We start from the raw sequence: 25,633 nt of genomic DNA on the forward strand, positions 1-25,633 counted from the left end.
CTTCCTACCTTCGTGTCTCGTCGTATGTACTACGTATATATATATATATATATATATATATATATATATATATATATATATAGTCTTTCCTGAAATCGCGGTGATAAAGAAGGTGATAAAGAAGTAATCGATAAATAAACCATCCACGGTGGCTACTAATGACATCCTCAATAAATGCTTAATGGCGCGTAACAAGAACGATAAGAATATCGATAAAACTCTAACATGCAAAATGAAAATGGGCGCTGAATTAATAAGTTGGAGACTAGCAGACGACAGAGAACGCAGTGGCGATTAATATTCGCATCGACCACGAATGTTGACGCCTCCTGAATAATTCTCAGTCGGTGACAACGCTTCCTAACACGTCTCCATCGCACTGCTAACGTGTCGATCGAATAGATGCTAAATAAAATCCGCAGTCATAAAAGCACAGATTCTCACCATATCAATTCAAATGAGCTCCAATAGATTCACTAATATTGACATTCTATAACGATATTTTCATGCCGAGTAAATTCTACGAGCAACTAATCCGCGATTCAGAGCGAACGTAATAATAAATAATGTGCATAAATGTAAATACTGCAATCTTTTGCCCAGTCATTATAGCAGACAAGAGGTATTGGCAGTATAAGGTAATGCATTATACGTATGTCTATAACCAGGATACCTTTAATAACCGCCACCATCAATCGTTTGACTTTGATTTTGTTCGAAAGCTGATATTGACGGTATATGCTAGGGCACTATGTATATCTATGGCTCTGCTTGACGTTATTATCATTCGTACGACTTGCTTATATTGTTTTTTTTGTTTTGTTTTCATATTTATGTGTTATTTACTAGAGAAATAGTGTTGTCGGTAAACACACTGAGTAGGTCTATGGCTCTGATTACCGTAACCGTAAATGGTTTGACTTTAATTTTCTCTTTAGAGATAGTATTGGCGGTTCAGACGGCGACGCCCTACGTACGTCTATAGCTTTGATGTAAGACACTGGCGGCAGAGAAACCCGGACTCCCCCGGCTAGCGTAGTCATCGTCAGCAGTGTGGTCACTCCCAGGGTAACGCGGGCCGGAATAGCGTCCACGTCCAGCCAGAAGGAGACCCACGACATGAAGACGATGAGCACTGTGGGTAGGTAGCTCTGGATCAGGTGGTAGCCGAACTGCCTGCGCAAGATGAATACGGCGCGTAGACACGGAAACTCTCCTGTAAATACGTATAAATGCGGAGCCGGATGTACGCGTGGTTACTAGTGTGCGTGCATGCGTAGCTGTGCGCGCACACGTTTGGTTGCGTGTGTGGCTATGATCGCGAGTGTGGATGCGTTCTCGGGCGAACTTAAGTGAAACAAACTGTGATTTGATCATTGTCGGTTCATGTTAGTTTTATGTACTACAATGATATATAATTCGACCCATTACTAACACTAAATCGTGCATATATATATGTGTATCGTAAATCACGGCCGCACCGTAATTTCTACAAGTAAAGCACATTTTAACATCATGATTGAGTAATAAATCTCCGCAACCACAAAACGCCACGCGCATCGGGAAATATTGCTCCGCGTAAGCTGAGCTTTGCGGCGCCGCTGCTGAAGGCCGCGGCTCTCCGCTCCGACGACAACTTTAAATTAGGACACTGATACGAAACTCGATCGCGGCGTAACTCGCGTGACAACCTACATAGCGTCAAAAACGAAAGTTGTCGCGTATATTATGAGGCAATTAGAAGACTCCGCGGCGGCGTGTGTCAACGCAACGAGCGCAACGCGTGCCTGCATGGAAGGATTTCACATATCAATGATTGGCGTTGGTAAGCCGCTGTCACCTACCCGTGGACAGATTTGATGTGCAGTCGTAAGAATAGGTGTCGTCCAGGTTAAACTGTGGCATCACCAGGTTGTCTATCAGCTGTATGGCCTTCTCGCTCTTCCACGCGAACTTAAGTTGCTCTGTCGTGAACGTGTCTGCGAGTCGAAACGAGAAGCGAAGCTCGCATAATGTAAACATCGCGATAAGAAAACGAGGGAGACGAGTGACGCGAGCAACGAGCGACACCTGTGCACTTAATTATAATTTTTTTTTACCTGTACGTCACTCATCGTGACATCATGGATGTGCTCGTTTATTTATGGTCATTTGCTATACTCACCTGTTATATTACGCGCGGAATCTTATCGTCGTGTGACGTGAATTGCCGCTAGCTAGGGCGACGTTGCGATGCATATCTAGTTGTGGTGTAGTGAGATATAAGCAAGAGTAGATAATAGGGAAGGAGTGTGACTTCAATAAACAAGGGAAATTCGTCATTTACTCGCCTTATAATACCTACGATTTACTACGCGTAACTCATCCAACTTAAGCTCAAATCGTACACAGTACATTCGCTTAGCATCGTGCGAAATCGTTTCCTCGTATACACCCGCAATCCGGAGATACAGACTAAAACGTACGACACGATTTTCCATTCTGTTGTCAGCAAACTCGATGCGTTCAGCGCCGAATTTGAAACAAAAGGCAGCTACTAACCACAGCTTGCTCTCTCGGCCAGGCGGTGTGGCTGTGGTGTGGCTCGAGGGAGATTGGACATCGACGCAACACTCCGCGCGATAACCTTTCACCTGGCATACAGCTACATACCGGCATACAGGCATATCGGCATACCGGCATATCGGCGTACCGGTATACAGCTGGTATGCCCTCCCACGCACGCACGCACGTTCACCGCAATCAGCAGCAGCTCCAGCTGCAATCTCCCTGCGAGCCACACCGCTTGGCCGAGAGAGCAAGCTGTGGTTAGTAGCTGCCTTTTGTTTCAAATTCGGCGCTGAACGCATCGAGTTTGCTGGCAACAGAATGGAAAATCGTGTCGTACGTTTTAGTCTGTATCTCCGGATTGCGGGTGTATACGAGGAAACGATTTCGCACGATGCTATAGGCGAATGTACTGTGTACGATTTGAGCTCAAGTTGGATGAGTTACGCGTAGTAAATCGTAGAGGTATTATAAGGCTAGTAAATGACGAATTTCCTTTGTTTATTGAAGTCACACTCCTTCCCTATTATCTACTCCTGATATAAGTGATATCGGAAAGTCCAGCTGTGCTATTTAGGTCATAATGAAAGGGGGTATAGCCGAGGCGCGCTTAGGAAAGTACATGATTAATGTAAACACTCGTGCGTTTTTAGTTTTTGCATTAACACAAACATTGCAAAATATCCCAAATTACCACAATCATATTTGTAAATGTATCTGTAAACAGAAACGCACCTGTGAATTGAGGTACGGTGTTATTGAAGAGAATTATAGATCAAAACCTAGACTAGTCCTATCCTAACCATGTTATATATAGGTAACTTATACCCCTTATTATCTGATCTCAATATGGCGGCGGGGACTTTTTGATATGGCTTAATAGGTTTGACCATGTAAAACAGTAATACGTAGTTATATTTAGTTGCGTGCTATTTAAAATGTATGCATCATGGCTGGCAATAGATATAGTCGGGAACAATGCAGTTTTCAGCTTTAGTAAGAGGGACATGCAATGTCTGTATTCCAACTGCTAGGGTCGGGGTGCTGGAGATCGGCGCAAGTCAGCAAAGCATCACTTGTAAACTCCTATACACATCGTAATGTCTAATTCAGCAGACGCAACAAAAATATTGTGCTATTCATACATGTAGTGAGAGGCGTGTCGTGCGATCTGAATATTCGCGCGTAAGCGTACGTGGTAAGTAAGAATCATGACGAATCATTTCAAAAATAACTTACAACTTTCCATGTCCATTGAACAATTCTGGATGTCCATTGGATAACTGTATAACTGCATAGAGCAAGATAGCGTCAGCGATAGCCTGTAAATGTCAAAGTACATGATCTAAAATTGTGGATGTACATTTGTGGATGTAAAATTGTGGACGTACATCTCAGCAATTAATATTGGTCGAATCATAAGAACAACGTAGGCCTACAGCACGCAACAAACACGTGCCCACGTGCCCACGTGCCTACGTACGCGCGCGCACGCATACGTACGTACGCACGCACGCGTGCAATTATATATTCACTTTTGATATATTCAAAGGCATTTCCCTCAGGTGTTTTCATTCTTACACGTGTATACGTAGTAAAAACGTTGCCTCGTTCATGACCGTCATGAATGCAAAATACTTGTAACCAGAAGATTTAAAACGAGGTAAAATTGCGCCAAACAGCAATGCTGTTGCGCTACAAGTAACCGACTAGTGCTGCCCATGTGAATGGTCCATATGCCTAAAACGTAGTGAGTTGGGTACTCGGTCACGACGACGACTACAATGACGACGACTTAGAAGCTCATGCATTATGTAGCACCGCTGTTTCAAATTGTTGTTTCAAGATTTGCGTGTTTCCTGTGATAGTCTTATCGCCTATTGAACGCTAACTACACGGCACGTCACGTTATACTCGGATAAAGACACGGCGCAATTTACACGAAATTTTTCCTCGAGTTCTGTCCGCTTCTGCTAGGTGTCGATTGCTCTGAGCATGCGTAGTACGTGTAATTACTCATCTGCAGTAACAGCTTCTATAGGTAAGACAGAGCTGTTTGGCATTCATCCTTCGTCGAAGTTGTTGCATGCATCTACGCGACAATTCAACATCTCCGATGCTTGCATTGACATCTCTTCTTAAAAGTCGTCGCATGCAGGAGATACGTAATACTCTCCGGCGTGTCCTCCGGTGTTACAGACAATCATAGTACGTAGATCTTGACATCGTTTGATTGGCGAGAAAATGTAGCCTGGCTATAAACGCGGACTGTAACGATGGGCGGTGGGATAAAAGCAAATGATATGGCCGCACTGCATTTAAAGTGTTCTCATTAGATCGCCCGCACAGGGATATTAGATCACGTCTCTCTCCACCTATTCAAATTCAGCATGTCGGTCTTTTATCGAAGATGAATTCTTTTCTTGTGCGAGCGAAATTGTGTCTCGGTGCCTATAGGTAAAGTTTTAGGATGCCACCTCGAATTACAATTCATGCTCAAAGTAGATTCATGACAGCTTGAAGAGCCGATGCCTGGCACGCATTCGAAATCTTTTGGGCAGGGCTAATGAGCTGGGGTGAGCACGCGAGCATACGACAACCAACCGTCACGGAAGTAATGCGCATTTGTGCGTCTAAAACCACCGGCCGCTGGAAAGCACGCTTCCGCGCTTTAGCGTCACATTAACGTCGTCTTCGACTAACACGGGGCGATGCGGATACGCGCTGGAAGGCTTCTGAAAGACGCATCGCTGTGCGAGCGATGAAGAAAGCAGTGAGCCTATTTACAGTAACAACACCGCAAAACACAGCCGCGCAGCGATATAAGATTGAAAACTGAAGGTATTCCATCATTGGAAATGAGTGTGATAAAGTTTCAGGACGCCGCCCGATCGTTCACAAATTTGAGCGTTTACGAGCTATTACATGTCATACACTTTGCAATTAGAACTCTTACAATTCAGAAACGTTACAACTAATGTTTTACGGATAAGGTACAATGTTTACAGGCCTGAACTGTCGCCAGTCACAACTTTAACACGCAAGACATTTTACACATTACAATCTTTATACAATCTTTACAAATCCAAGTCATAACCCCCACAAGTCACACTCTTTGCAATCACAACCCTTACAAGTCTCTCACAAAACCGAATACACAACATTCCCCAATACATACCCGGTACATTACATAGTTACCTCGAGCTATAAATGATGTCTCCCGTTTTGGGCTTTATGCGCAGGTAGAAATTCGGGACCGTTATGTCCTGAAAATGTCCCTTCTTAAGGTTCGTGAAGAACAGGTCGGGCTTCCAGAGACGATCGCGGAATGTTTGGTCGTTAATGTAGAGCTCGCCTCGCTCGTTGTAGTGTCGGAGCCGCTCGTCGCGCCACTCCTGGCGCAAATAGATATCAATCGTGTAGTCCTGACAATAGAAAGCAACGCATGTGTTAGACGCCGCGCCGCGGTCGCACACTTACCGCCCATCTCTACTCCCTCCAGGGGGGGGGGGTACGGGAGAGGGAAATATGCGAATGAAGCATCGATTCTAGAAGGTTCTGCTATAGTTCATTACTGCACTTATCCCGAGACGAATACATTCTGTGAAATCCCGAGCATCGAAAGGATGCAAAAATTCGTCGTGAGATTATAAATAAATATTTCGTTTATGTTATTATTCAAATGAGCGCGTTTTTACCGAGAAGTGATCGCGCTTATAAAGCGTCATCTGAACACCGAAGGCTAAATTAGATAAGGGCAACACGGTTTCGTCAAGAGTCTAGAGATATACTGCATCGTAAATTACTTTTAAGAAAGGAGCCCTAATTGCGTCTACGGTCGCATAGGGAATATCATATTGGATATCGCGTTTGCATACTTAGCTCAGGACGCTTACGCTGAGCTAGCGATGAACGCTACTGAGAAAAAAAGTGATTTACGATGCAGCGACGAACCGAACACGTCTGTTATCACTGACAACACACGATTATGCTGCAATCAAACGGGATAGTATGGTGGTGTCACGACATGAAACGCACGGAATGAAATGAAACGACAAACAACGATCTTAATTGTGAGTATATATTATGCGAAATCTTAAATCAACGTTTTTAGCCAGGAATGAGCGCTGCAGTGATGTTAGACCATGCGAGATAGCAGCTAAGTAGAGACTGCGTGTATGTGTATGTGTGTGTATGTGTGTGTGTGTGTGTGTGTTTGTGTGTGTATGTGTGTGTTTGGGAGGGGGGGGTAACTTGCGTTCATTTTATCAAACAGAGTAATGCGCAGAGAAAAAAACGACTCTTTAACGAAACGGAAAACAATAGCACATTTAGTTAATTTTTAGAAGAAAATCAAATATTTTTTATTCCTAATAATTAATTAGCAATTATATGCACATTGCCATAACGAGTTCTGAGCGCGATGATTAAGCATTTGATTCACCGACCATTTGCTATATATATAATTATATACATATATATATATATGCTGATGAGAAGCAAGCGCGAGGTACATGCATGAATAGCATGATACTTGCTCCGCTCTTGGGAGGAAACCAGAGAACGAGGTGGAGGTGGAGGGAAAGAAGAAGGCGAGAAGACCGAGGAGGCGGAATAGGAAGGGAAGGTGAACGCACACCGCGCTATGCTGAAACCTGAATGCATGAGTGATATCTCTAAGAACGCGGAGATAGTGTCCCTTTCCGAATTCGAATCCGATCGATGCCAATAAGCATGTTTGGACATTCCAGCTCGTGCGTCTCTTAGGAAAGCTCGCGCAGAAGATGAACTACACTCTACACTCTACACTCTACATACACTGAGAAGCGCAGGTTGCATATATAACATCAAAAACTTTTCTCCGTCACGAGTGATTGACGCGTGTGATGTCTCGTCAGCTATCGGCAGCCTTTGATCACCGTACGCAGACAGCTGTGAGCACTGCGACCATGATTATATACGGAGCGCGAATAGGCAACGAACCGTTTCTTCTATATCTATAATACTTCGGATCATTCAGGAGACACCTGCCTGCATCGGCTTCGTAAAAACACCCCATCATTTTGCCGTCTGGGAATTGCGACTCCGAGTAAAAACCAGAGGACTGAATTTCGACCAAGGTTATTTTTATTAGGTTGTGGATATATATAAGTAGAAGCTTCATGATCTGGTTGTTATAAGCTGTTGAGCGAGCGCTTACATCGAATTTGTAGTTGCTGCGGCCTCTGGCACTTAAAAACGTCTTTAAGATTTCACAGTTAACGACACGAAATATACCATAATAAAGCCGTTTCATCGGACACTATTGATAAGTAATTTTCCGGTTAAACGAAGAGGCTCGCTAGAGCTATCCGACTGTAACGAGAGAAAGAGAGAAATAGCAAACGAGCGAATGCGAGGGCAAGACAAAGTGAGAGCGAAAGGTAAATTGAAGAAAACAGATACGGATAAGAAGAACGAGAGAAAGAATAAGAGAGAAAAAGAAAAAAACAAGAGACACAGAGAGCGAGAGAGACTGCGAAAGGGAGAGAAAGAGAGAGAGAGAGAGAGATAAAGAGAGAGAGAGGGGGGAGAAGAGAGAGAAAAGGGTAGGGAGGACGAGAACAAGATTACGAGAGATGGAGAGAGGTGGAGAAAAAGCGATAGAGCAAGAGAGGGGGGGGGGAGTGAGAGGAGCCTACGCCATTTACCATGGTTTCAGCTCCGATCGATGATACGCTAAGTATGTGAAAACTGACTGTGACGATTGTTACCTCTGAAAAAGAAATTCAGGTAAAATAAATACAAAATAATTCGCGAGAGAAAGAGACAGAGCAAGAGTGAACATTTCATGATACTTCGTGAATTGCTGAAAGCTAAAACTAACGTATTAATTGTCCTATACTGATGAGTTGTGAGATGGTAGCACATGAGTTCAGCAATGAGCACGTGCACCTATAACGCATCGTAACAGAGTAGTTAGTGAGTGTTAACAAATGCAAACGTGTAGAGACTGAAAGCAAATAAGGAGATGCGTGAATAGATTTCTACAAGCAAAAACTGAAGTTTGCAGTGGACGCCCAAGGAGCTGTCACGGCAAACCACTCTCGTTCCGCCAAAATCACGACTCTTGCCCATCTTTAACAGTGTGTGTGTGTGTGTGTGTGTGTGTGTGTGTGCTTGCGTGCGTGCGTGCGTGCGTGCGTGCGTGCGTGCGTGTGTGTGTGTGTGCGTGCGTGTGTGTGTGTGTGTGAGTGTGGGAGAGAGAGAACTGAAGTGAAGACACAAGTTGCCCTGCGTGTAGGCTACGCCTTCTAGTGCATCACGTGATTCAGCTGCTAAACAATCTGCTTTAACTGTCGCAATTAAGAATAATTCGATTAAATTACCGCAAAATTCAATTAAGATGGTTTACTGACGCGCTACCGGTGTTTCCAACGAATTTGTTAAGCTTCCATGTTATAGGATTAAACGGGAGGACGGCAGGAATCTCTAAGCATATTTTTTTATCCTTTCTTTCAGTGACAGCTATAGTGTCTTTATAATCGCGCGTGAAGCACGTAAGTACTTTACAAAACAAGTATACGCTAGAGGAACTTAAGCTAGATGTACGCTCTTGGGATCGACGATAAATGTAATTTTAAAGGCCGTCCTTGAAATGGTTACTGTGCGTTCATGAGTTTGTCTCTTATCGCCTACTTACCACTTAGTAAATGACTAGAAGCCGCGCTATTTTTTTTTAATTAGTGGTAACCTATAAATGGGCGCAGTGTTCTTTAAAACGTGTTGCTTTTTGTAATTAAAACGTCCATTTCTGTTATGTACGGAATTAAAATGATGCAGCTATTGGAAATGTTTTCGTTTATCTACCAGTTTACTCGCGACATGTGCAGTGGCGAATTTAACGACCGTCAGCTATTTTCATATAAAAAGAGTGAAACTATCCAAGGCTTAAATATATTTTAATATTTTTAACTGCCCCAGGCAATTTCTATCTGGTGTTTTTGATGATCTAAATGAGTTTTCATAATGATTACCTATATTTGACGCTTAAATGCGCAACAAAAACGTGTAATTTGCCAAAAACGATTAGATAACTTGTGACCTAGGCAGCTTGAAGCATCATCTAAAATCGCAATGATCTTCCTTACGCAATAACGACCGCGAACGTTAATATGGGCTCCCATCTATAAAAAATAACTGCCCGATCAGATAGGGACTGAATAAAAAACTCCGAGTGAATGCGGCATGATATTGATTATTATATAAAGACCTTGGATGGCTATAATCCGATAGTCGCATTAGCGTGTACATTCGCTAAATGTTATTAAAGCGTCATGGGAATGACATTAGGAATGTTTAATGGCAATCATAATACCGTAGTGTTGGGAAGCAATTTTCCGTGAAACACTAACGACGGCAATTTGCCGTAAATCTTGCACACGGCACGCCGCTCCTCTCGCGAAACATGTATGCTTTCATCTGAATGCATCGTATCGGTTCCACTCCACGCAGGCAGTACAATTATTAATATTGTTATTGCTATTGTTGTTGCTATTTCTATAGCTATTATTATCGTTATCTTAGTCGTTCGGCTTCTTTTTATTCTGTCCTCCTCCTCATCGATCGAGTTATAGTTTTTCTTGTTGTTATATTATTATTATTATTATTATTATTATTATTATTATTATTATTATTATTAGCATCATCATAAACATCACCATTATTGTTAGTCCTGCGAATTATTTTTTCGCATTCACGTTGCGGCCGTGAGAAATCGGAACGTATTAATCGTAGTTGGCTCGTATTTGTCGGAACACAACGAGTGGAGACCCGCTATAACTTCTTGTAAAATCGTACTAGCACACGGACTGACGGGATGTGTGTGAGGGGGCGGTTGATGGTCGGGGTAGTGGGTGGCGGCAGCAACGAGCAAACCAGGTACGAGCGACGTGGTGAGTATAATGACAGTGTGAAGTACCGCTATTTCGTCTGAGACGCCACGGGTTGCACCTACCATCGACGATGCACTTATCGAGCTGAAACTGAGGATGTGTAACGAGCAATTTACGAAGGTGGGCGCGCCATCTGCAACGGGAGAGACGGGTATCACAGTCTTGCACAGCTGCACAGATTCTATAACCTACGACACACGTATACCACTAGTACACGCGCAACCTATACGCGCGCATGCATTATCCGACAACACGCAATCATAATAACAACAACATCAACAAATAATTTGAGGAAGACACCGGTCGTCTATACGAGCTTTTACACGGTGCTGAAGCGTAACATCTATAGTAATATAGGTATCATGCAGTATATCGCTGGCATAGCGATCTCCCGCCGGAGAGGGAGGAAACATGTACATGTGCACATGGATCAGATCTCGCTGACTCTTGTTGTAGGGCCTGCACCAAATGAAAATAATAATTATTCGCCTGAGAAATGACGCCCAGTGAGTATCACGCCTTTTGCTGATCTTTAAGAAGACGGCAGCACAATGAAGAATCACGAGAGGGCGCCCGCCGATCACCGAGGCGTCAATCATAATAAGGGCAGCTTACACATAAGATAATTATTTGAATGCATTCTTAGGTATAGTAATGCTGTATGTACTCTATTTATGGGATCTATCGAGTTTTCCTACCAGTCGATTCCCCTAATTCCTTACACTACCCCTACGCCGTACACAATGCCAGCGCAAGTATTAGAATGTTTGCGGAGAGACAGCTGCTTCCCATGTAAGTGAATATGCGCGAATACCACATAGAATTTTGGCGACTTTACTGTTTAAGTATTGTCACCAGGTGGTGCGAATTGAGCGATCAAATGACACGCGGTTTACAGGCTAAAAAGAGTCATGCCCACATGTATATATATGTGTAGGTAACGCAATATCAGTTGATGTAACATCTCTTATTACATAACGTTCTGTATAAAATCGCGGTAAAGCTCAAACGTTGCACTTATCTCTTAATATCGAATACTGGTATTCGTATGTGACTGCTCGAAACACGCAGTCCTGACACAAGCATCTCGTTTTCATTGTTATCAGAAATGGTATTGATTGTTTGAACCCAAGGGTTTAAACCCTTTAGATTGTAAATTATGGGAACGAGTGTGGGATTCTGGTTCGTGCACGCAAGAACTTAAACGCAGGACATGTTTTAATGTAACTAAGCAGTGACTCGATAATGCGCGTCGCTTTACGTATATCCTATCTTAACGAAGCGAAACCTTTACAAAGACGCCATGTTACACATGCGCACAGATGCAGGTTTTGACATCAATGTACGAGCATGCACATGCACTAAATCTTCCACACGTATATTATATATGGCACAACGAACGTAACAAAAGTACCACGCTAAATCACATCACGCGAACACATCTTGTGCTATCGATCAATATTGCAGGAAAGCTTGCATTTAAAACACGGACGCCTTTTTGCTTGTGGCACACGATACGCTAATGTCCTTCGTGTAGCGGAACACATAAACCACCCACCGCGCTTACCTATCCGTTCCTCGCCAGAATACGAGAGCGAAACATTTACGTCCTACATTCCACTCGCGACCTTCGGGTTTACAATGAAGCAAATCCGATAGTGTGATCCCTACCTGTCAACCCACACTGCGCGCGTAACCCGCTAACTTACGCAATGTCGTGACATATCAAGGTCGACACATTCCGATGAATGCGTCACTTGTGTTTGCAAGGAATTCGCACGCCATTTTGCGTGACGTGCGCCAAGATAAATACACCTCAATATTGTGCGAACTGTTTTGAAAGATGCTATATGCTATATGTTGATTGTGATATACTATATATATATATATGGTATGCGTCAATTCGACACGCTTACGTATCCGTTAATATCGCGGACCTAAGCATTCGTCACCGAAACCACGTCCGAAATATTTGGGTAAGTTGCGCCACGTCTTTTTCACCGACAATTCGACACATTTATTTCGAACATTCACATACCAGATACACGACAATTCGACCCGTAATGATCGCTGGCGATTTACCTGAACACAAAGGTCGAACACGTCTGCCAAATAGTGACATCATATCTTACAGAACATTCGCACGGAGTTTCATTGCGTAATTAGCATAGCTAAACTACATATAATATTTATACATATTTCTATGCCGGTCGGAATAGTTACTTTCGAAAATTCCTTTTTTAGACTACTAAAATTCTGAACAGTTTATGAATGTTCCTGTGAAAAAACCTTCAGACCTTTGCTCCTCTGCTGACTGCGTTTTCGTAAGTTATATGGTCATATGTCTCACTCAGTTAAATAATATTTAATTATTAAATAATATAACGATACAATATTAAATATAGAAGCGCGGATGCAGTATTGCGTTAACTTTCTATTGCGTCACATTGTATTGAATACCAGTTATAACCTTTCGCCTTCGTTCTGCGAGCGGTGCATTAGTTTAGCAAATTTTTACTTTAGCGTCGCTGTCATACGACGATGACGGTGGAATCGATGACAATATCAAATGAGTGGAGCAGCTATTTGTTCGGTTTATAGCTTTCAGCGCTATCTTTATAGCAGGAATGCATAATAAACTGTGGCCATCACCACGACAATTGCCTCTATTTGAAATGTGCTAATCCGCAGCAGAATGAGCAATTTTAATTGAGTTTTAGCCGAGCTTACAATCTAGCATAAACCTTTCAGCCGGGGAAACTAAATGTTCATCGGGGATACATATGATATATTTAAAACCAGGCCAGCGGTTCATAAAACCTCTCTAGCTTCTAGTTATTTGAGCTGATGTTAACTGCCACGAAAGTATTCACAAAGGAAACTATTATTTGCGTACATCTACCGCATAGGGGGCATTTAGAACAGTAAAAGACATCATATTAACACATGGGTGTTACTCGTGTATAATAAGTATATTGAAATAAACTGATGATGATCAAGGTTATATGTCCGAGAAATATCATTGGCTGCGAGTTAATGCATGTCAAAGTTGTCAGTATATATCCGTTTCACTTGGTACGATCAAGGATGTGATCTTGGACCAATAATGGATCATTGATTAAAGCACCTCATATCAACATCAAAACGTGACAGTCAACTTATTTGAAACGAAACATGCGCGCGCATTCACACTCACGACACCAAGCGTGCAACATAGTGTTCAAATGTGTAGATCTATTAGCTCTACGAAGCAGGGAACATACACAGATCTAACGGGTGTAAGACATGACTATCTATCATGCTCTGCATATGTGTTCTCGGGACTACAGACTGCCAAAGAAATCATACAACATGCGACATGCGTGCAGATTGACAATTATTTATCTCATGTTAGTTCGGGAAATCCAGGGACGTTGCCGGTTATTTCACACTGATGTCTTGCGGTCTGATTATGACTACAGCTTATTATGTGCATCGGTCTGAACAGTTCAACGTCGCTTAAGATAAACGCCCGCCGATAACCGCAGTTTAGATCAGTCCCGATGTAGAATATAGTTTCCTCACGCACTACGTTGCGTGCAGACAACATAAAGCGGTATACTTTGTGAAACGTAGCAACAACAACAGAATTTCGCGCACCAGATCCCGTGTACTACACCCAACAGCATGCATTTGTGTTAGAGTTTAGCGGCCATATTTAAATACTATAACGTTATACGTTTAAGAGCATATTGAGCATTATCGTCTAATCTTAAATGTCTGAGCATTACTTCAGCCATAAATAGTCCGATTGCGCATATACAGAATAGCAGTACTCTAGTGCCTTCACATGCAACAATACAAACTTATCGGCTACATTTTGGGCTACAATTAGCTATGGTGTATAGGCACACATCATTTGCGCTAAACAAAATCTACTGTAGGTTCCGTATTTACGTCCGTCTTTCAACAACAGGAGAGTTACTTCTCACAGTGGAAAAATTCCCACTCTACAATTCGCAGAATACTGACGAAAGAAATCGCGAAGAAGCGAATCAGAAAAACGCATGCCAAAAGAGTCGCCTGATTTAACAATTCGAGGACTATTTACACGGTGAGTCGACGACCATACCCACAGTTCGGTTGCTACGCTACACGGCGTGACAGAATGGTAACGGACACGGCTTACGGCCGCTATTACCGTGCTCGTCGTAGGTAGGGTAAAGTCGGTTGTCGTAGTTCTCCATGACTCGGTCCAACCGCTCAAAACCAGTTGCCACTCTGCAATGGAGAAGCAATCGTCACACGGAGAAATGTGATCGCTGAAAGAAGACCGTGTGAAAACTCCGGCGCGGTTCGTAATCTCTTTTGGATTCGCTACACTAACCCGCATTACATTTTTTTCTGATAGTTAGTTTCTCTTTTGGCTTATTTCTGTTTTTTTGTCTAGTTATTTAGCGCGCAACGAACTATAGTGCTCACGCATGCACAGACACATAAGGCAGGCAGGCAGGCACGCAAACGGACAGACAAACAGACAGACAGACAGACAGACAGACAGACAGACAGACAGACAGACAGACAGACAGACAGACAGACAGACAGACAGACAGACAGACAGACAGACAGACAGACAGACAGACAGACAGACAGACAGACAGACAGTACGACGGACGGCGGACGGACGGACGACGAACGAACGAACGGACTGACGGCACGGACGGACGCCACAGTACGACGACGGCACGGACGGACGGACGGACGGACGGACGGACGGACGGACGGACGGACGGACGGACGGACGGACGGACGGACGGACGGACGGACGGACGGACGGATAGACAAGCAGGCAGACAGACAGGCAGACAGGCAGGCAGACAGACAGACACACACATGCGCGCGCACGCACACCCACATGTTTAAATACACGCGCGCACACACAACACGCACATACACATGCACGCACACACGCAGTTATCGCATGAATAGCGGTGGCAGCCACCGCCTAGTGTCACTCATTGATTTTATGATGAGACATCGCTGTCAACAATTAAGACTCCGATCAAATTTCTCTCATCTGCAGGCGCACGGCCAAAACCAACACTGCTCAAACATCGAATTTCACGATGTGAGCTAATGCCTCACCGACGTACAGTAGCGAACGGGGCATCGGTATTGGAATGAGACACCGCTAGAATCACGCGCGTGACGCGCGCGCACTCCTTTACAAAGTATAGACCGTCATTGACATATGGATCTGTAATAGCGCACACACTCTTAACTCTCACAGTTCTTAGCCGAGAGAACTACGTTGAATGACCTTCGAGTGTATGCCCTTCACAATAGCCTATATATTACGTAGTTACGCGCTGTGTGGCCCAGGGTCCTGAGGGCCGTCCCCAGTCCCCAGCGCCCAGCGCCCAGGGCCCACAGCCCCTAGCCCCCAGTGCCGGTCACCCGGCTTCACACACGCTCCGGCGGCAGATCAACGCAGCGTCGAGCACAACCCAAATTGCTAACATTTGCGGTTGAAATTCGCAATAAAATTGGGAAGTTCGCCGGTAAAATGATATAGCGACGGCTTGCATTTTATCCCGCCGTCGTAGGCGTGTGTCGTTCAATGCGAGGAAACCATGGCTATCGATAGTATATGTGCCGGGCAGTACCATAGTATATGTAATGTGCCGTGAATGACTAATATATTGCGCATTCGTTTGACGCAAGGCTTTCTAGTTAATACTCTCGATCGTGTATTGCTTTAACGCGTAGATTAGCCCACAAGCCGTGAATTATTGCGAACCGAGCATGTGCGATTACGACGGATGGCGATTTACGTTCGCTTTGTCTTAAAGAGAAATATATTAATTAACGTTTTCAATAAATTGTAATAAATTATTTATAAATCGTTGAATATGATTAATAAAATAATCGATTATACGGATAGCAGCTGCTCGTTATGACACTGGTTTTGATTAACTGCTGGCGCAGGTCTAATGTGAACATGTAGATTTTCTGCTCATGAATGCAAGCTAGCGGGCGCTGGAGATATCGATGGTGGACACTCACATGAACTCACGCGCTAGGGAGACCGGTATGCGAAACAGTATTCGCTGCGAATAAACACATCACAGAAGCATAACTCTGATTCGAAGTGCAGATATCACCAAAGATAATTGAATTAGTTGTACCTTGTATAACTGCTTAGAGAAGCCACGACTGCGATAATTCACTTTCTACATGAGAGATATCACCAAGTATTAATTGTTTTATAACCTGCAGTAGAATGTATTGTTCTGTTTTGCATATGTAAGCTTCATGCTAGATTAGATATTTGATTTTATAGATGTTTAGAAATAATAAATAGTCCAATTATTAGCCTCGTTCACACGAGACCTCGTATTTATGAAATACGGTATTTGCGAAATACCGAATCTGAGGCAAATACGCGGCCGAGCGTTCACACGCTGATTCGCGGCTCCAGAAATGCCGTATTTGCGAGCTGCGAGCTGCTTTAAACAATCAAGCGAACAATGCGAAATAAACAATGCAATGCGCACCAACTGCCGATAAAATACGTAGACTGGTCCGCGCTCGACAGTTCCACTCGCGTTACACTGGAACTGTCGAGCGCGGACCAGTCTATAAAATACGCGGCTTCAGAAATATGGTATTTAGCGGTTCTAGCGGTATTTAGCGGTTAATATGGTATTAGCGTTCACACGAGGAAATGCGCGGTCTAAGAGATCCGGTATTTCTCAAGCACGGCAAATTATTCGGGGTCTGGAAAGCCGCGTATTTCAACAAATACCGGATCTGTTTAGATACCGTATTTCTTGGACCGCGCATTTTGCCTCGTGTGAACGATAAATACCGAATTTCTTGCTACGTGTGAACGCGGCTAATGTTCTATACTAGGCGCATGCACTTTAAAAGCATAGCCATTTATCAAGAATAAAATTTGTGGCGCGGAAATTCCGTGAATTTCTTAGTAATATAAAGCTTGTCAGCTCAAGGTGTACCGTTGATAAATAAAACAATAAAACTCATACACACATACTCCAAAGATATATTCGTTTTGCCCTATTCCCTCACTAACTATAGCTGACTTGCATGCGTGCCGTCTAAAGACTAGTCAAGCCTCCTACAACAGTTTCTAACTTCCAACAGCTTTAAAAATTAAGCGTGAACTCATACTTTTATTCATCATTTGATATTACCAAGAGTACATAATAGAGATCTCTATTATGTACTTTTGATATTATCCAGCTTGAGCTACTACAAAAATTACGTTCTTAAAAAGTAAACACGTAATATGTTTACAGAAAAACACTAGCTCAGCTTTAACAATATATTGAATTTGGGTAGCGTAGGTGCAAATAGACAACTGCTTGTGTGTAGTAAATGTGTATCATGGTATGCAATAATAGATGGCGCTGACAGCTATAAACGAGTCGATATTCGTGGTTCGTATATTAGATATGTTTATGCATTTGCTAGACGACCGATGCATCAGGCGTATTTTACTGCTGACCCTGAATATCTGGTACTGAGTACCTTATGACGAGTAGTTGATAATGATTATCTGATATTAAGTAGCTAATATTTTTCAGGCGCTCCGATACCAAATACCATCGAATATCGATCAGTGACATGGTGCGAGACATGATACGAGATCGATCCCATATCAACATACGTTGTAACTAGTAATTCACATAACGATACGCAATTATCTTCTCGTTGAAGATGAAATTCCCATGTTCAAGGGAACTGTAATTAGTTTGACTGCCGGAAGAAAAGTAACTAAACGTACGACGTAATCACTATCACTCACTGCTCACTATAATTATTATCGCCACGCATAATTAGGAATTAAGTAATCTTACGTAGGAATTAAGCAGAATACTTACATTTTTCCTTATTATTAAGTACCAGCACATAGATGATTAAATTACTGCAAAAATTAAGTAACCGTTATGTATGTATACATTTTGTGCCAGCTTTTTGCATGAAATGTGAATCATTTAACTTTAGCAATGTAAAAATCAGGGAATTCGCGTCAACGCGACTCCATCATCACGGCTGTGTTACATAGGCAAAGTAGTGAAGCAGTTCATAGACAAAACTGCCGTACTATTATTCTATCGTTAGCGGACTCAAATGAGGCCTTTGTTATTCGCGTTTGATTAATGATGGCTAACAACAAATAATTCGACAAAAAACGGCTGAACTGCCATTTTAGAATTAAACACAAAATTGCAGAGGAGGTTTGCTTGTTATGTAGGTTGATTGATGGCAAAAAGAACGCAAGATGGTTAAAAAACGCAATTAAACCCGTTAACACTAATTTATATTAAATGGTTAGGTAATGCTCCCGAATTGTTATTTTATAATTCGCACATATCAAAAGAGGTTGTTTATTCTTCAGGTTGATTAATTATGGCTCAGACAAAATAATCAAACAATTATAAACTAATCAATTATCGACCGATGACAGATTAATAAAAAAATAGTAATTCATCATGATATTGAAATTAAAATGGTTTCTTATAGTTGTATATATATATATCAGGATATATATATATATATATATTTATTTATTTATTTATTTATTTATTTATAAATTATATATAAATATATATATATATTTATAAAATTATATATATATATATATATATATTTATAAAATTATATATATATATATATAATAACTTATAAATATACTGTGTATATAGAATATATAACCTATCGCTGCAGACAAAGCAGCTGTCATAAATTAGTTGGGCTTTTGGCGTTAACAATGCGTTAGTGTGTACGAGCTACGACGATGCTCACGACGAATACGTAAAATCGTCATAATTCATAAAGGAAGACTTCACGATCCACGAGATATAACGGAAGGTAGCACATCGATTAATGGTGCTGATTCATCATTATTCTCACGGAGTCCCCTCACAATCGTCTACACCGAGTTGCTACGCACACCCGTTTGCTACCCCAACGTCAGCTAGCTCAATTAATGAAGCGTATTACCGTCAACGACCCAGTAGCGGCGGTTAATCAGTTATTATTCCTTCACATCTCACACCGAATTAATTGAAATTCAAAACAATGATTCTATCATCTCATCATATCTGTTGTTAGATGGCCTGAAACAACATCGAATTTTATTATCAAACGTATTTAGACCGTGTTGAAACGATAGTGATTTCATTCTGTAAAAGGTTCCTTCCAGAATCCGAAACGTTTTGAATTTATGGTTACGGACGCGTGTCTCCGCAAGTTAACGTATTGTTTTATACGTTAGGGCCTACATAGGCTTACGTGGCATTTCCTTGCGGCCTGTTTATTATACTATGCATGTTTCCCAAAGATGGCGGCGTTAATGTTTGATCGCACATTCAATTTGCGCATATGATTATCAACTAGCCGTTACATAAAAAGATATGACACATTTTATTGGTTTAATCGTCGCGTTCGTAATAACATCAGATAGTCCGTGTTCATATTGCCAGTTCCTTCGCTGAATTACAAAAGCCCAAAAGGCTCATGCGAAATGCGAAATGCGAAATGCGAGATGCGAAATGCGAAATGTGAGCTGCGACTTTATGTACAGCGAATCAGCACTTAGCTTTCATCATGTTTACAATGTGACCAATGAAATACCGTTTAACATTCAATGCTTGGGTCCTCGAGGCAAATTGCCGCCCTGTCTTTTTACGTATCCCGTAAGGCGTTCGTATCCCATCGGGCGCAGCCATCTTTAGCGTGCCTCATGCAAGTGGGAAGTTTACGAGTTTTCACAGCAGCTACGCAGCTTTCACTGCGCTCCGACGTTTCGCAATTTTCAATTTTTTATATCGATCGACTAATTCGATAACGCATCGTGAATTATCTTCTGAAAGTGGGAAAATCTGTATGTTTTTTGGCACGCATTACCCGTAATTGCGAGAGTAATTGAGAGTGCTAATCACAGCTATTGTGCACAAAATAGTGGCGACTAATATCATTCGAAACGTTTTTTTCGCATCAGTACAACTTAACCCATTCGGGTTAATTAAAAAAAATGTTCAAGGGCAAATTATCGCATTACTTACAAGATCACGGTGAAAGGGGACACCGACTACTCCGGGCATACACCGTGTGCTAATTGATCTATTCTGTGGACTAAATTGTAGACGCGCGAAAATAGCAAGAAGGACAGCATTCACAACAATCCATATATTGCCAGACGTTTAATCTACGAGCGCTGCTAAAGTCGGTCGCACACCCTCGCAATCTGACTCGTTCGATTTGACTGCGATAAGCTGTAGAAGTAGAATGCCTATCATCATTTGCTTGAATGCCCTGTGTAGTCGAGACACATGTAAAAATAGAGAGAATGTAACCATTCACATAAAACCTATAGTATAAAAGCTACGAGCATGCTGACAAAAGCTGCACTTACTGCACGGCGTGTGGATCTACTGCAGTAGCATTCTTCAAAACTGCGACTAAATTCGTGCTTGGTGTCCTGTTAGCAATGAACCAGGAATAAACGACTGTACACGGCAATCCGCACACGACATTTATCAGATATAGTGAATATTAATGCCCTGCACTATATCTAATACCCGCATCATTTGCTAGAAACCGAGCCTAATTAGAGCTGAAATTGTGTGATTTCGTCAATGATGTACTGCGGTGATAGTAGTGGATGCAGCGGTGGCAGCGGAAGCGCGATGAGTTTGCTCGCGTTGTCAATTGAATTCTGAAGTAATTCCCAATCGGGGAAAAGTTACCTCTGTATTCTACGACATCGAGAAACTGACGCGATTGCTATTTCTAACCAGCGATCAGTTTCGACACTTTCCTGTTCGTTTCTCTCTATTAACCGTCGCACGCAAGTTCCTTCTAATATCCTCGGAGCAACGGAGAACCTAAGGCCGCGACATTAATTTTGATATAGCTGCGCGTTGTGGCGTCATTGGTGGCGCAGAGGTGCACGTAAGCGGCCCGAAATGTCTTGCGAAGTCGCGGCAGGAGCGCGTGAGCATAGATGGAAAACATCGCAGAGCGTTCTCGGTTGTTCAGGTAGCTTTCCAGCCCGGCGGAACGAGACAGTTCTTACGAGGTTGCGAGAAAGGCCAGGTTTTCACGGTTAGAGATTTTGACTTATAAATCATTTAGCAGATGAGTCTCCTGAGTCACGTGGCTAGCACCAGAAAATATCTATATATGTACGTGCGAGTTCTAATCTATATATTACACGTACGGGATCTAACGCTAGCAGCTCTAATTAGTGTTTTACATTTGTTTAAAATATCAGGTATGGTGTGATCCCATCATGAGAGTATAACTCGCCGTTGTTTGGTATTTTGGTATTTTGCACTTTCATTGCTACACTTTCTATATCATACCTTGCGATTCTGAATGGGAATTTGAAATATAATTGATGGATTGAAATTCGTTCTTACTATTCTTCATGTTTTCTCAGAACTAATTAACGTCAAATTTAAAGGTATTGCTGCCCATACACACGGGCGATTCGATTCGATTACGTCTTCTCTACAAAATTAAGGGTAGTTTATTCTCTTAGATGGTCGCAATCTACCTCTATTCCAACCAGTTTATATAGGCGTTATTTTTCATAAACGAATAACATTAATTCAAGAAGATTTTATTAAATATTTAACTCCTAACTAGGGACGCAAGAACATGTTACTTGTGGGCAAGATGCGCAGGATCGGGTGGCTCGCTAATGTGCCTAGAGTGGCTCAAGAGAGGATACACAGGGTGGCTTTTAGATAAATACCAACAGGAATGCGCAAACGAAAAAAAGCCGCAGAGAACATAGGGACGGGCAGTGTTAACCGAGATGAAAGAGATGAGAGCGTTTATGGGAAGAGACACAGACCATGCCACAAGACAGACACAAGACAGTTATAGGTTTAAGTCAAAGACGAGGTGAAGATCACTAACTACCCACCTAACCAGGTAGGAAGGGACGGTAATACAAGAATAATAACATAGATCGGTTTATGTCTAGAGGCTAGAATACAGAAAATGAAAGCTAGTAAATGTTAGAAGTCGCATACACGCAGTTTTAAGTTAGAGGAATCGCAGGCGGTGGGGTTCTTGCAGACGTAGCCCGCTGTCGGATAAGCCGCGTCCATAAAGAAATTGCCTAATGGAAGCCCTCGCTCCGTCGTTGTGATGAAAGGATGTGAAAAGTTGCGGCGGCGAGAAAAAAGCACCTGTATGAAAAATACCCGCTTTTGCGCGACGTTATAGCGCGCCACGCCATTATGGTCCCGAGCGAATGTGAAACCCCGTAAGCCGAAACCCCACAAAGTTTACTTAATTTGCATGACGACTACTGCGAAAGCTCGATGGAATGCGAGAACGAATTAATACGTCATGAGTGCCCCCTTACCAACCTGTGCATCCAACGCGCGCATTTTCTCCTATATACGCGCGCGCCTGTGCAGCGTCTGTGCTTAGCAGAAACAATTGTATCGAAGTTTTAGATAAACGCAGCTTGCAAAGGTTGCTTTCACGCGTGCGTGTTTCGTCCATAATCGAGCTTTCAGGATCACGCGAGAAGAAATAAGCTATATAGCCAATGACGCCTGCTCCTCGTCCATTTACCCCGATCTGATGGAAACTCGGTCTGAATATATTTTGTTAGCGGCCGTACATGTTTTATCGTCCGAAACCGATTTTGCGCTTAAGAGAACGCGTAAAATAAGTTAGTCATTATTGCGTTCTTTGTCGTAAATCATAACCTAATTAGCGAATACAAGTTGCGTTTGCTCAGGAAAGCCCGCGCTCAAATTCCGTAGTGTTCATACTTGCAGAAAGATGAATTAGTTCCATGCTACGAACCCGCGGTATGTCATTGGGTGTCATCCTGTGTGCAGCTTTATAACGCGTCATGAAACTTTAGAATTAGCGAACGTTTGATGATGGTGGATGCAGTCAGTATGTGTGCAAATTTTAACACATATATTGTAGACACGAGGTTTGCATTAATTAAATCAGTTAATCATTTTTATAACTCCGTTAAGATTATTGGCCAGCAGATTGATTCTTGTAAACGAGGATAGATTGACGAGTCGGATGGGATGTGTGAAATGGAGTCTACGGCAGTTTCGCTCAGGCAAGGCGGCTGCTAATGTTGTTGTTTGTGCGTGGGTGTGGCAAGATTGTTGTACACACAGTTAGCACGAACTCGGGTTCCGACTCTCCCCGGGAGGAGGCGTCGACACAATAGAGGAAGACTCGTTTATAGACGAGCGAACGTCGCACCCTTGTAAGGGGTGGCCTGGTCAGTTACCCACATAAACCGATCGTGTGCATAGGAGTCTAAATCGACATCTGCTGGTTAAGTTTCGTGTCCAGGGATGTTTCCTTGTTTGGAGGGAGGGTTCGTGGCTGCTAATTTAAGCGTGTATATATGGGACAGTCGAGCGAGCACAGTCAGTTGTGTTTTGAGTTTGAGTTGAGTGCTAACATTGTCAGTGCTGCGACGTGCATTTGTTACCAGTCTGTGAGTATGTAAGTCTTCTTATCTAATGGCTTAAGGTTCATGCCACTATAGATCTATGCTACTATGGACCTATAACTGTCTTGCATTCTCATTTGTTCTATCGTAGTGAGCTATCTTTTAGTACGTGCGTTAACTTCCTATATTTCTAAACGTAGTATCTTTTAGCTGTGTAAATTGCACTCGCACTGTGTATAATTCTTCAGTACTTCTCCGTGTACCGTAGTACGTGTATCTCTATTAACTGCAGGAGCTTTCCTGAATAAATCTATTCTTTGTGGCACTGTCTACACTTCTTCTCTTGTGACGGGACCGGAGTTATAAAAATGATTAACTGATTTAATTAATGCAAACCTCGTGTCTACAATATATATATATTTGTTATTTCCAACTCTACATCCCCTTCCTCCACCCCACCATTTTAAGAAGGGCCATAATTTCAGCACTAACCGAATAATAAATGCGTTGATCCATATAAAATACATCTCTTAGTGCATCTAAAGTACTACATCTACTGCATTGTTTTTGCAATACACGCATATGTGACATATAGCACAGAAACGTGGAACCGCTTTACAACGGCGCACTACACACTGTGCGAATGCCGTGTGTTACAATTGCGTCGACACAAACCTGCAGTAATAAGTTAAATATCATGTTCGCAGCGGCGCAATTTGCACACGAACCCCAATAACCACCGAACTATAATCACCTCAGCAGTTACATTAACGAGACATGCAATGTTAACTGCATTCGTGGTTTCATGATGACCATCGTTTCATAATATTCAGTATAAATTTCACATACATTCATGCACTTATAAAAGTATAGTCATACTCAAATAAAAAGCTATAGACCGTCAAAGCTGTGGGCCGTAGATTTCTATGTTGCATACACTCGAAAATGTAGATGGTCAAGTGTTCTTGGGAAACAATAGGCTACTCGTATGCCTATTGCGCCGTCGCTATTCCACATTTGCATAATAATACGTAATTGCGATATGCAAAATTCGCAAAACGGGAGTGCGTCATTGTATCCATGCATCGATTGTGCTTGAATGCATTTTTACGTTCTATGGTGTGTATCAGAATGTATTCATAGAGCAAAGCAGGCACACCTGTTAATCGTCTAATTATTACATGACGGGTACACAGTGAATTCATGATTAGTGTAAGAATCCTAGCATGAATCTTAAATATTACGTTTGTACGAAATAACAATTACGTGAAACAGTATTCGATTCATATTTATGTCGTGTTTATTAGAATGCAAACACGGTTATGACGTCGCCATTAATAAATTTCTCAAGTAGTTTTGCCATAGAATCTCTTCAAAATAAGCGGCATTTGAGTCGACCATCCTACCATCGTACATTACCACGTGAAAGTACATTCTCCATTCTCATATTTTCTCTATATCTCTCGTACATTCTCTTCATGATACGTACGTCACTCATGTTAGTTCTCGCCTTACATAGATTACCCGATAATGTTTATATACGCTGACAGCGATAGGAACTATACACACCCACACGCCGTGGCAAACACGCCGCGTGCCTCATTAATATTTAACATCAGCTCCATGAAATCTTAATACGCTAATATTATATGCGTGTTTGGCCACTTGGAATATACATATGTAGTGCTAT

At 42.3% G+C, this 25,633-nt stretch overlaps 1 protein-coding gene across 7 annotated transcripts in view; it reads right to left on the reverse strand.

Annotated features, from left to right (window-relative positions):
- Positions 1 to 25,633, reverse strand: part of LOC106821464 (glycine receptor subunit alphaZ1-like) — a 169,502-nt gene that overhangs the window by 5,478 nt on the left and 138,391 nt on the right. For 4 of the 7 annotated variants that reach the window (XM_014826285.1, XM_014826284.1, XM_014826283.1 and 1 more), the window contains 7 exons: positions 20,905 to 20,970; positions 14,662 to 14,741; positions 10,544 to 10,614; positions 5,746 to 5,972; positions 3,787 to 3,869; positions 1,845 to 1,979; positions 978 to 1,216 (listed from right to left, as the gene is read on the reverse strand). In XM_014826285.1, the coding sequence (XP_014681771.1) occupies positions 978 to 1,216; positions 1,845 to 1,979; positions 3,787 to 3,869; positions 5,746 to 5,972; positions 10,544 to 10,614; positions 14,662 to 14,707 (801 nt within the window). In that variant the 5' untranslated portion in view covers positions 14,708 to 14,741; positions 20,905 to 20,970. Of the gene's footprint in view, positions 1 to 977; positions 1,217 to 1,844; positions 1,980 to 3,786; positions 3,870 to 5,745; positions 5,973 to 8,237; positions 8,303 to 10,543; positions 10,615 to 14,661; positions 14,742 to 20,904; positions 20,971 to 23,290; positions 23,360 to 25,633 lie in introns of those variants that run through there. The other 3 variants (XM_014826286.1, XM_014826281.1, XM_014826282.1) reach the window with 3 other exon arrangements.

This window comes from Priapulus caudatus, unplaced genomic scaffold (genome assembly GCF_000485595.1).
Source record: "Priapulus caudatus unplaced genomic scaffold, Priapulus_caudatus-5.0.1 Scaffold74, whole genome shotgun sequence".
Taxonomy (NCBI): Eukaryota; Metazoa; Priapulida; class Priapulimorpha; order Priapulimorphida; family Priapulidae; genus Priapulus; species Priapulus caudatus.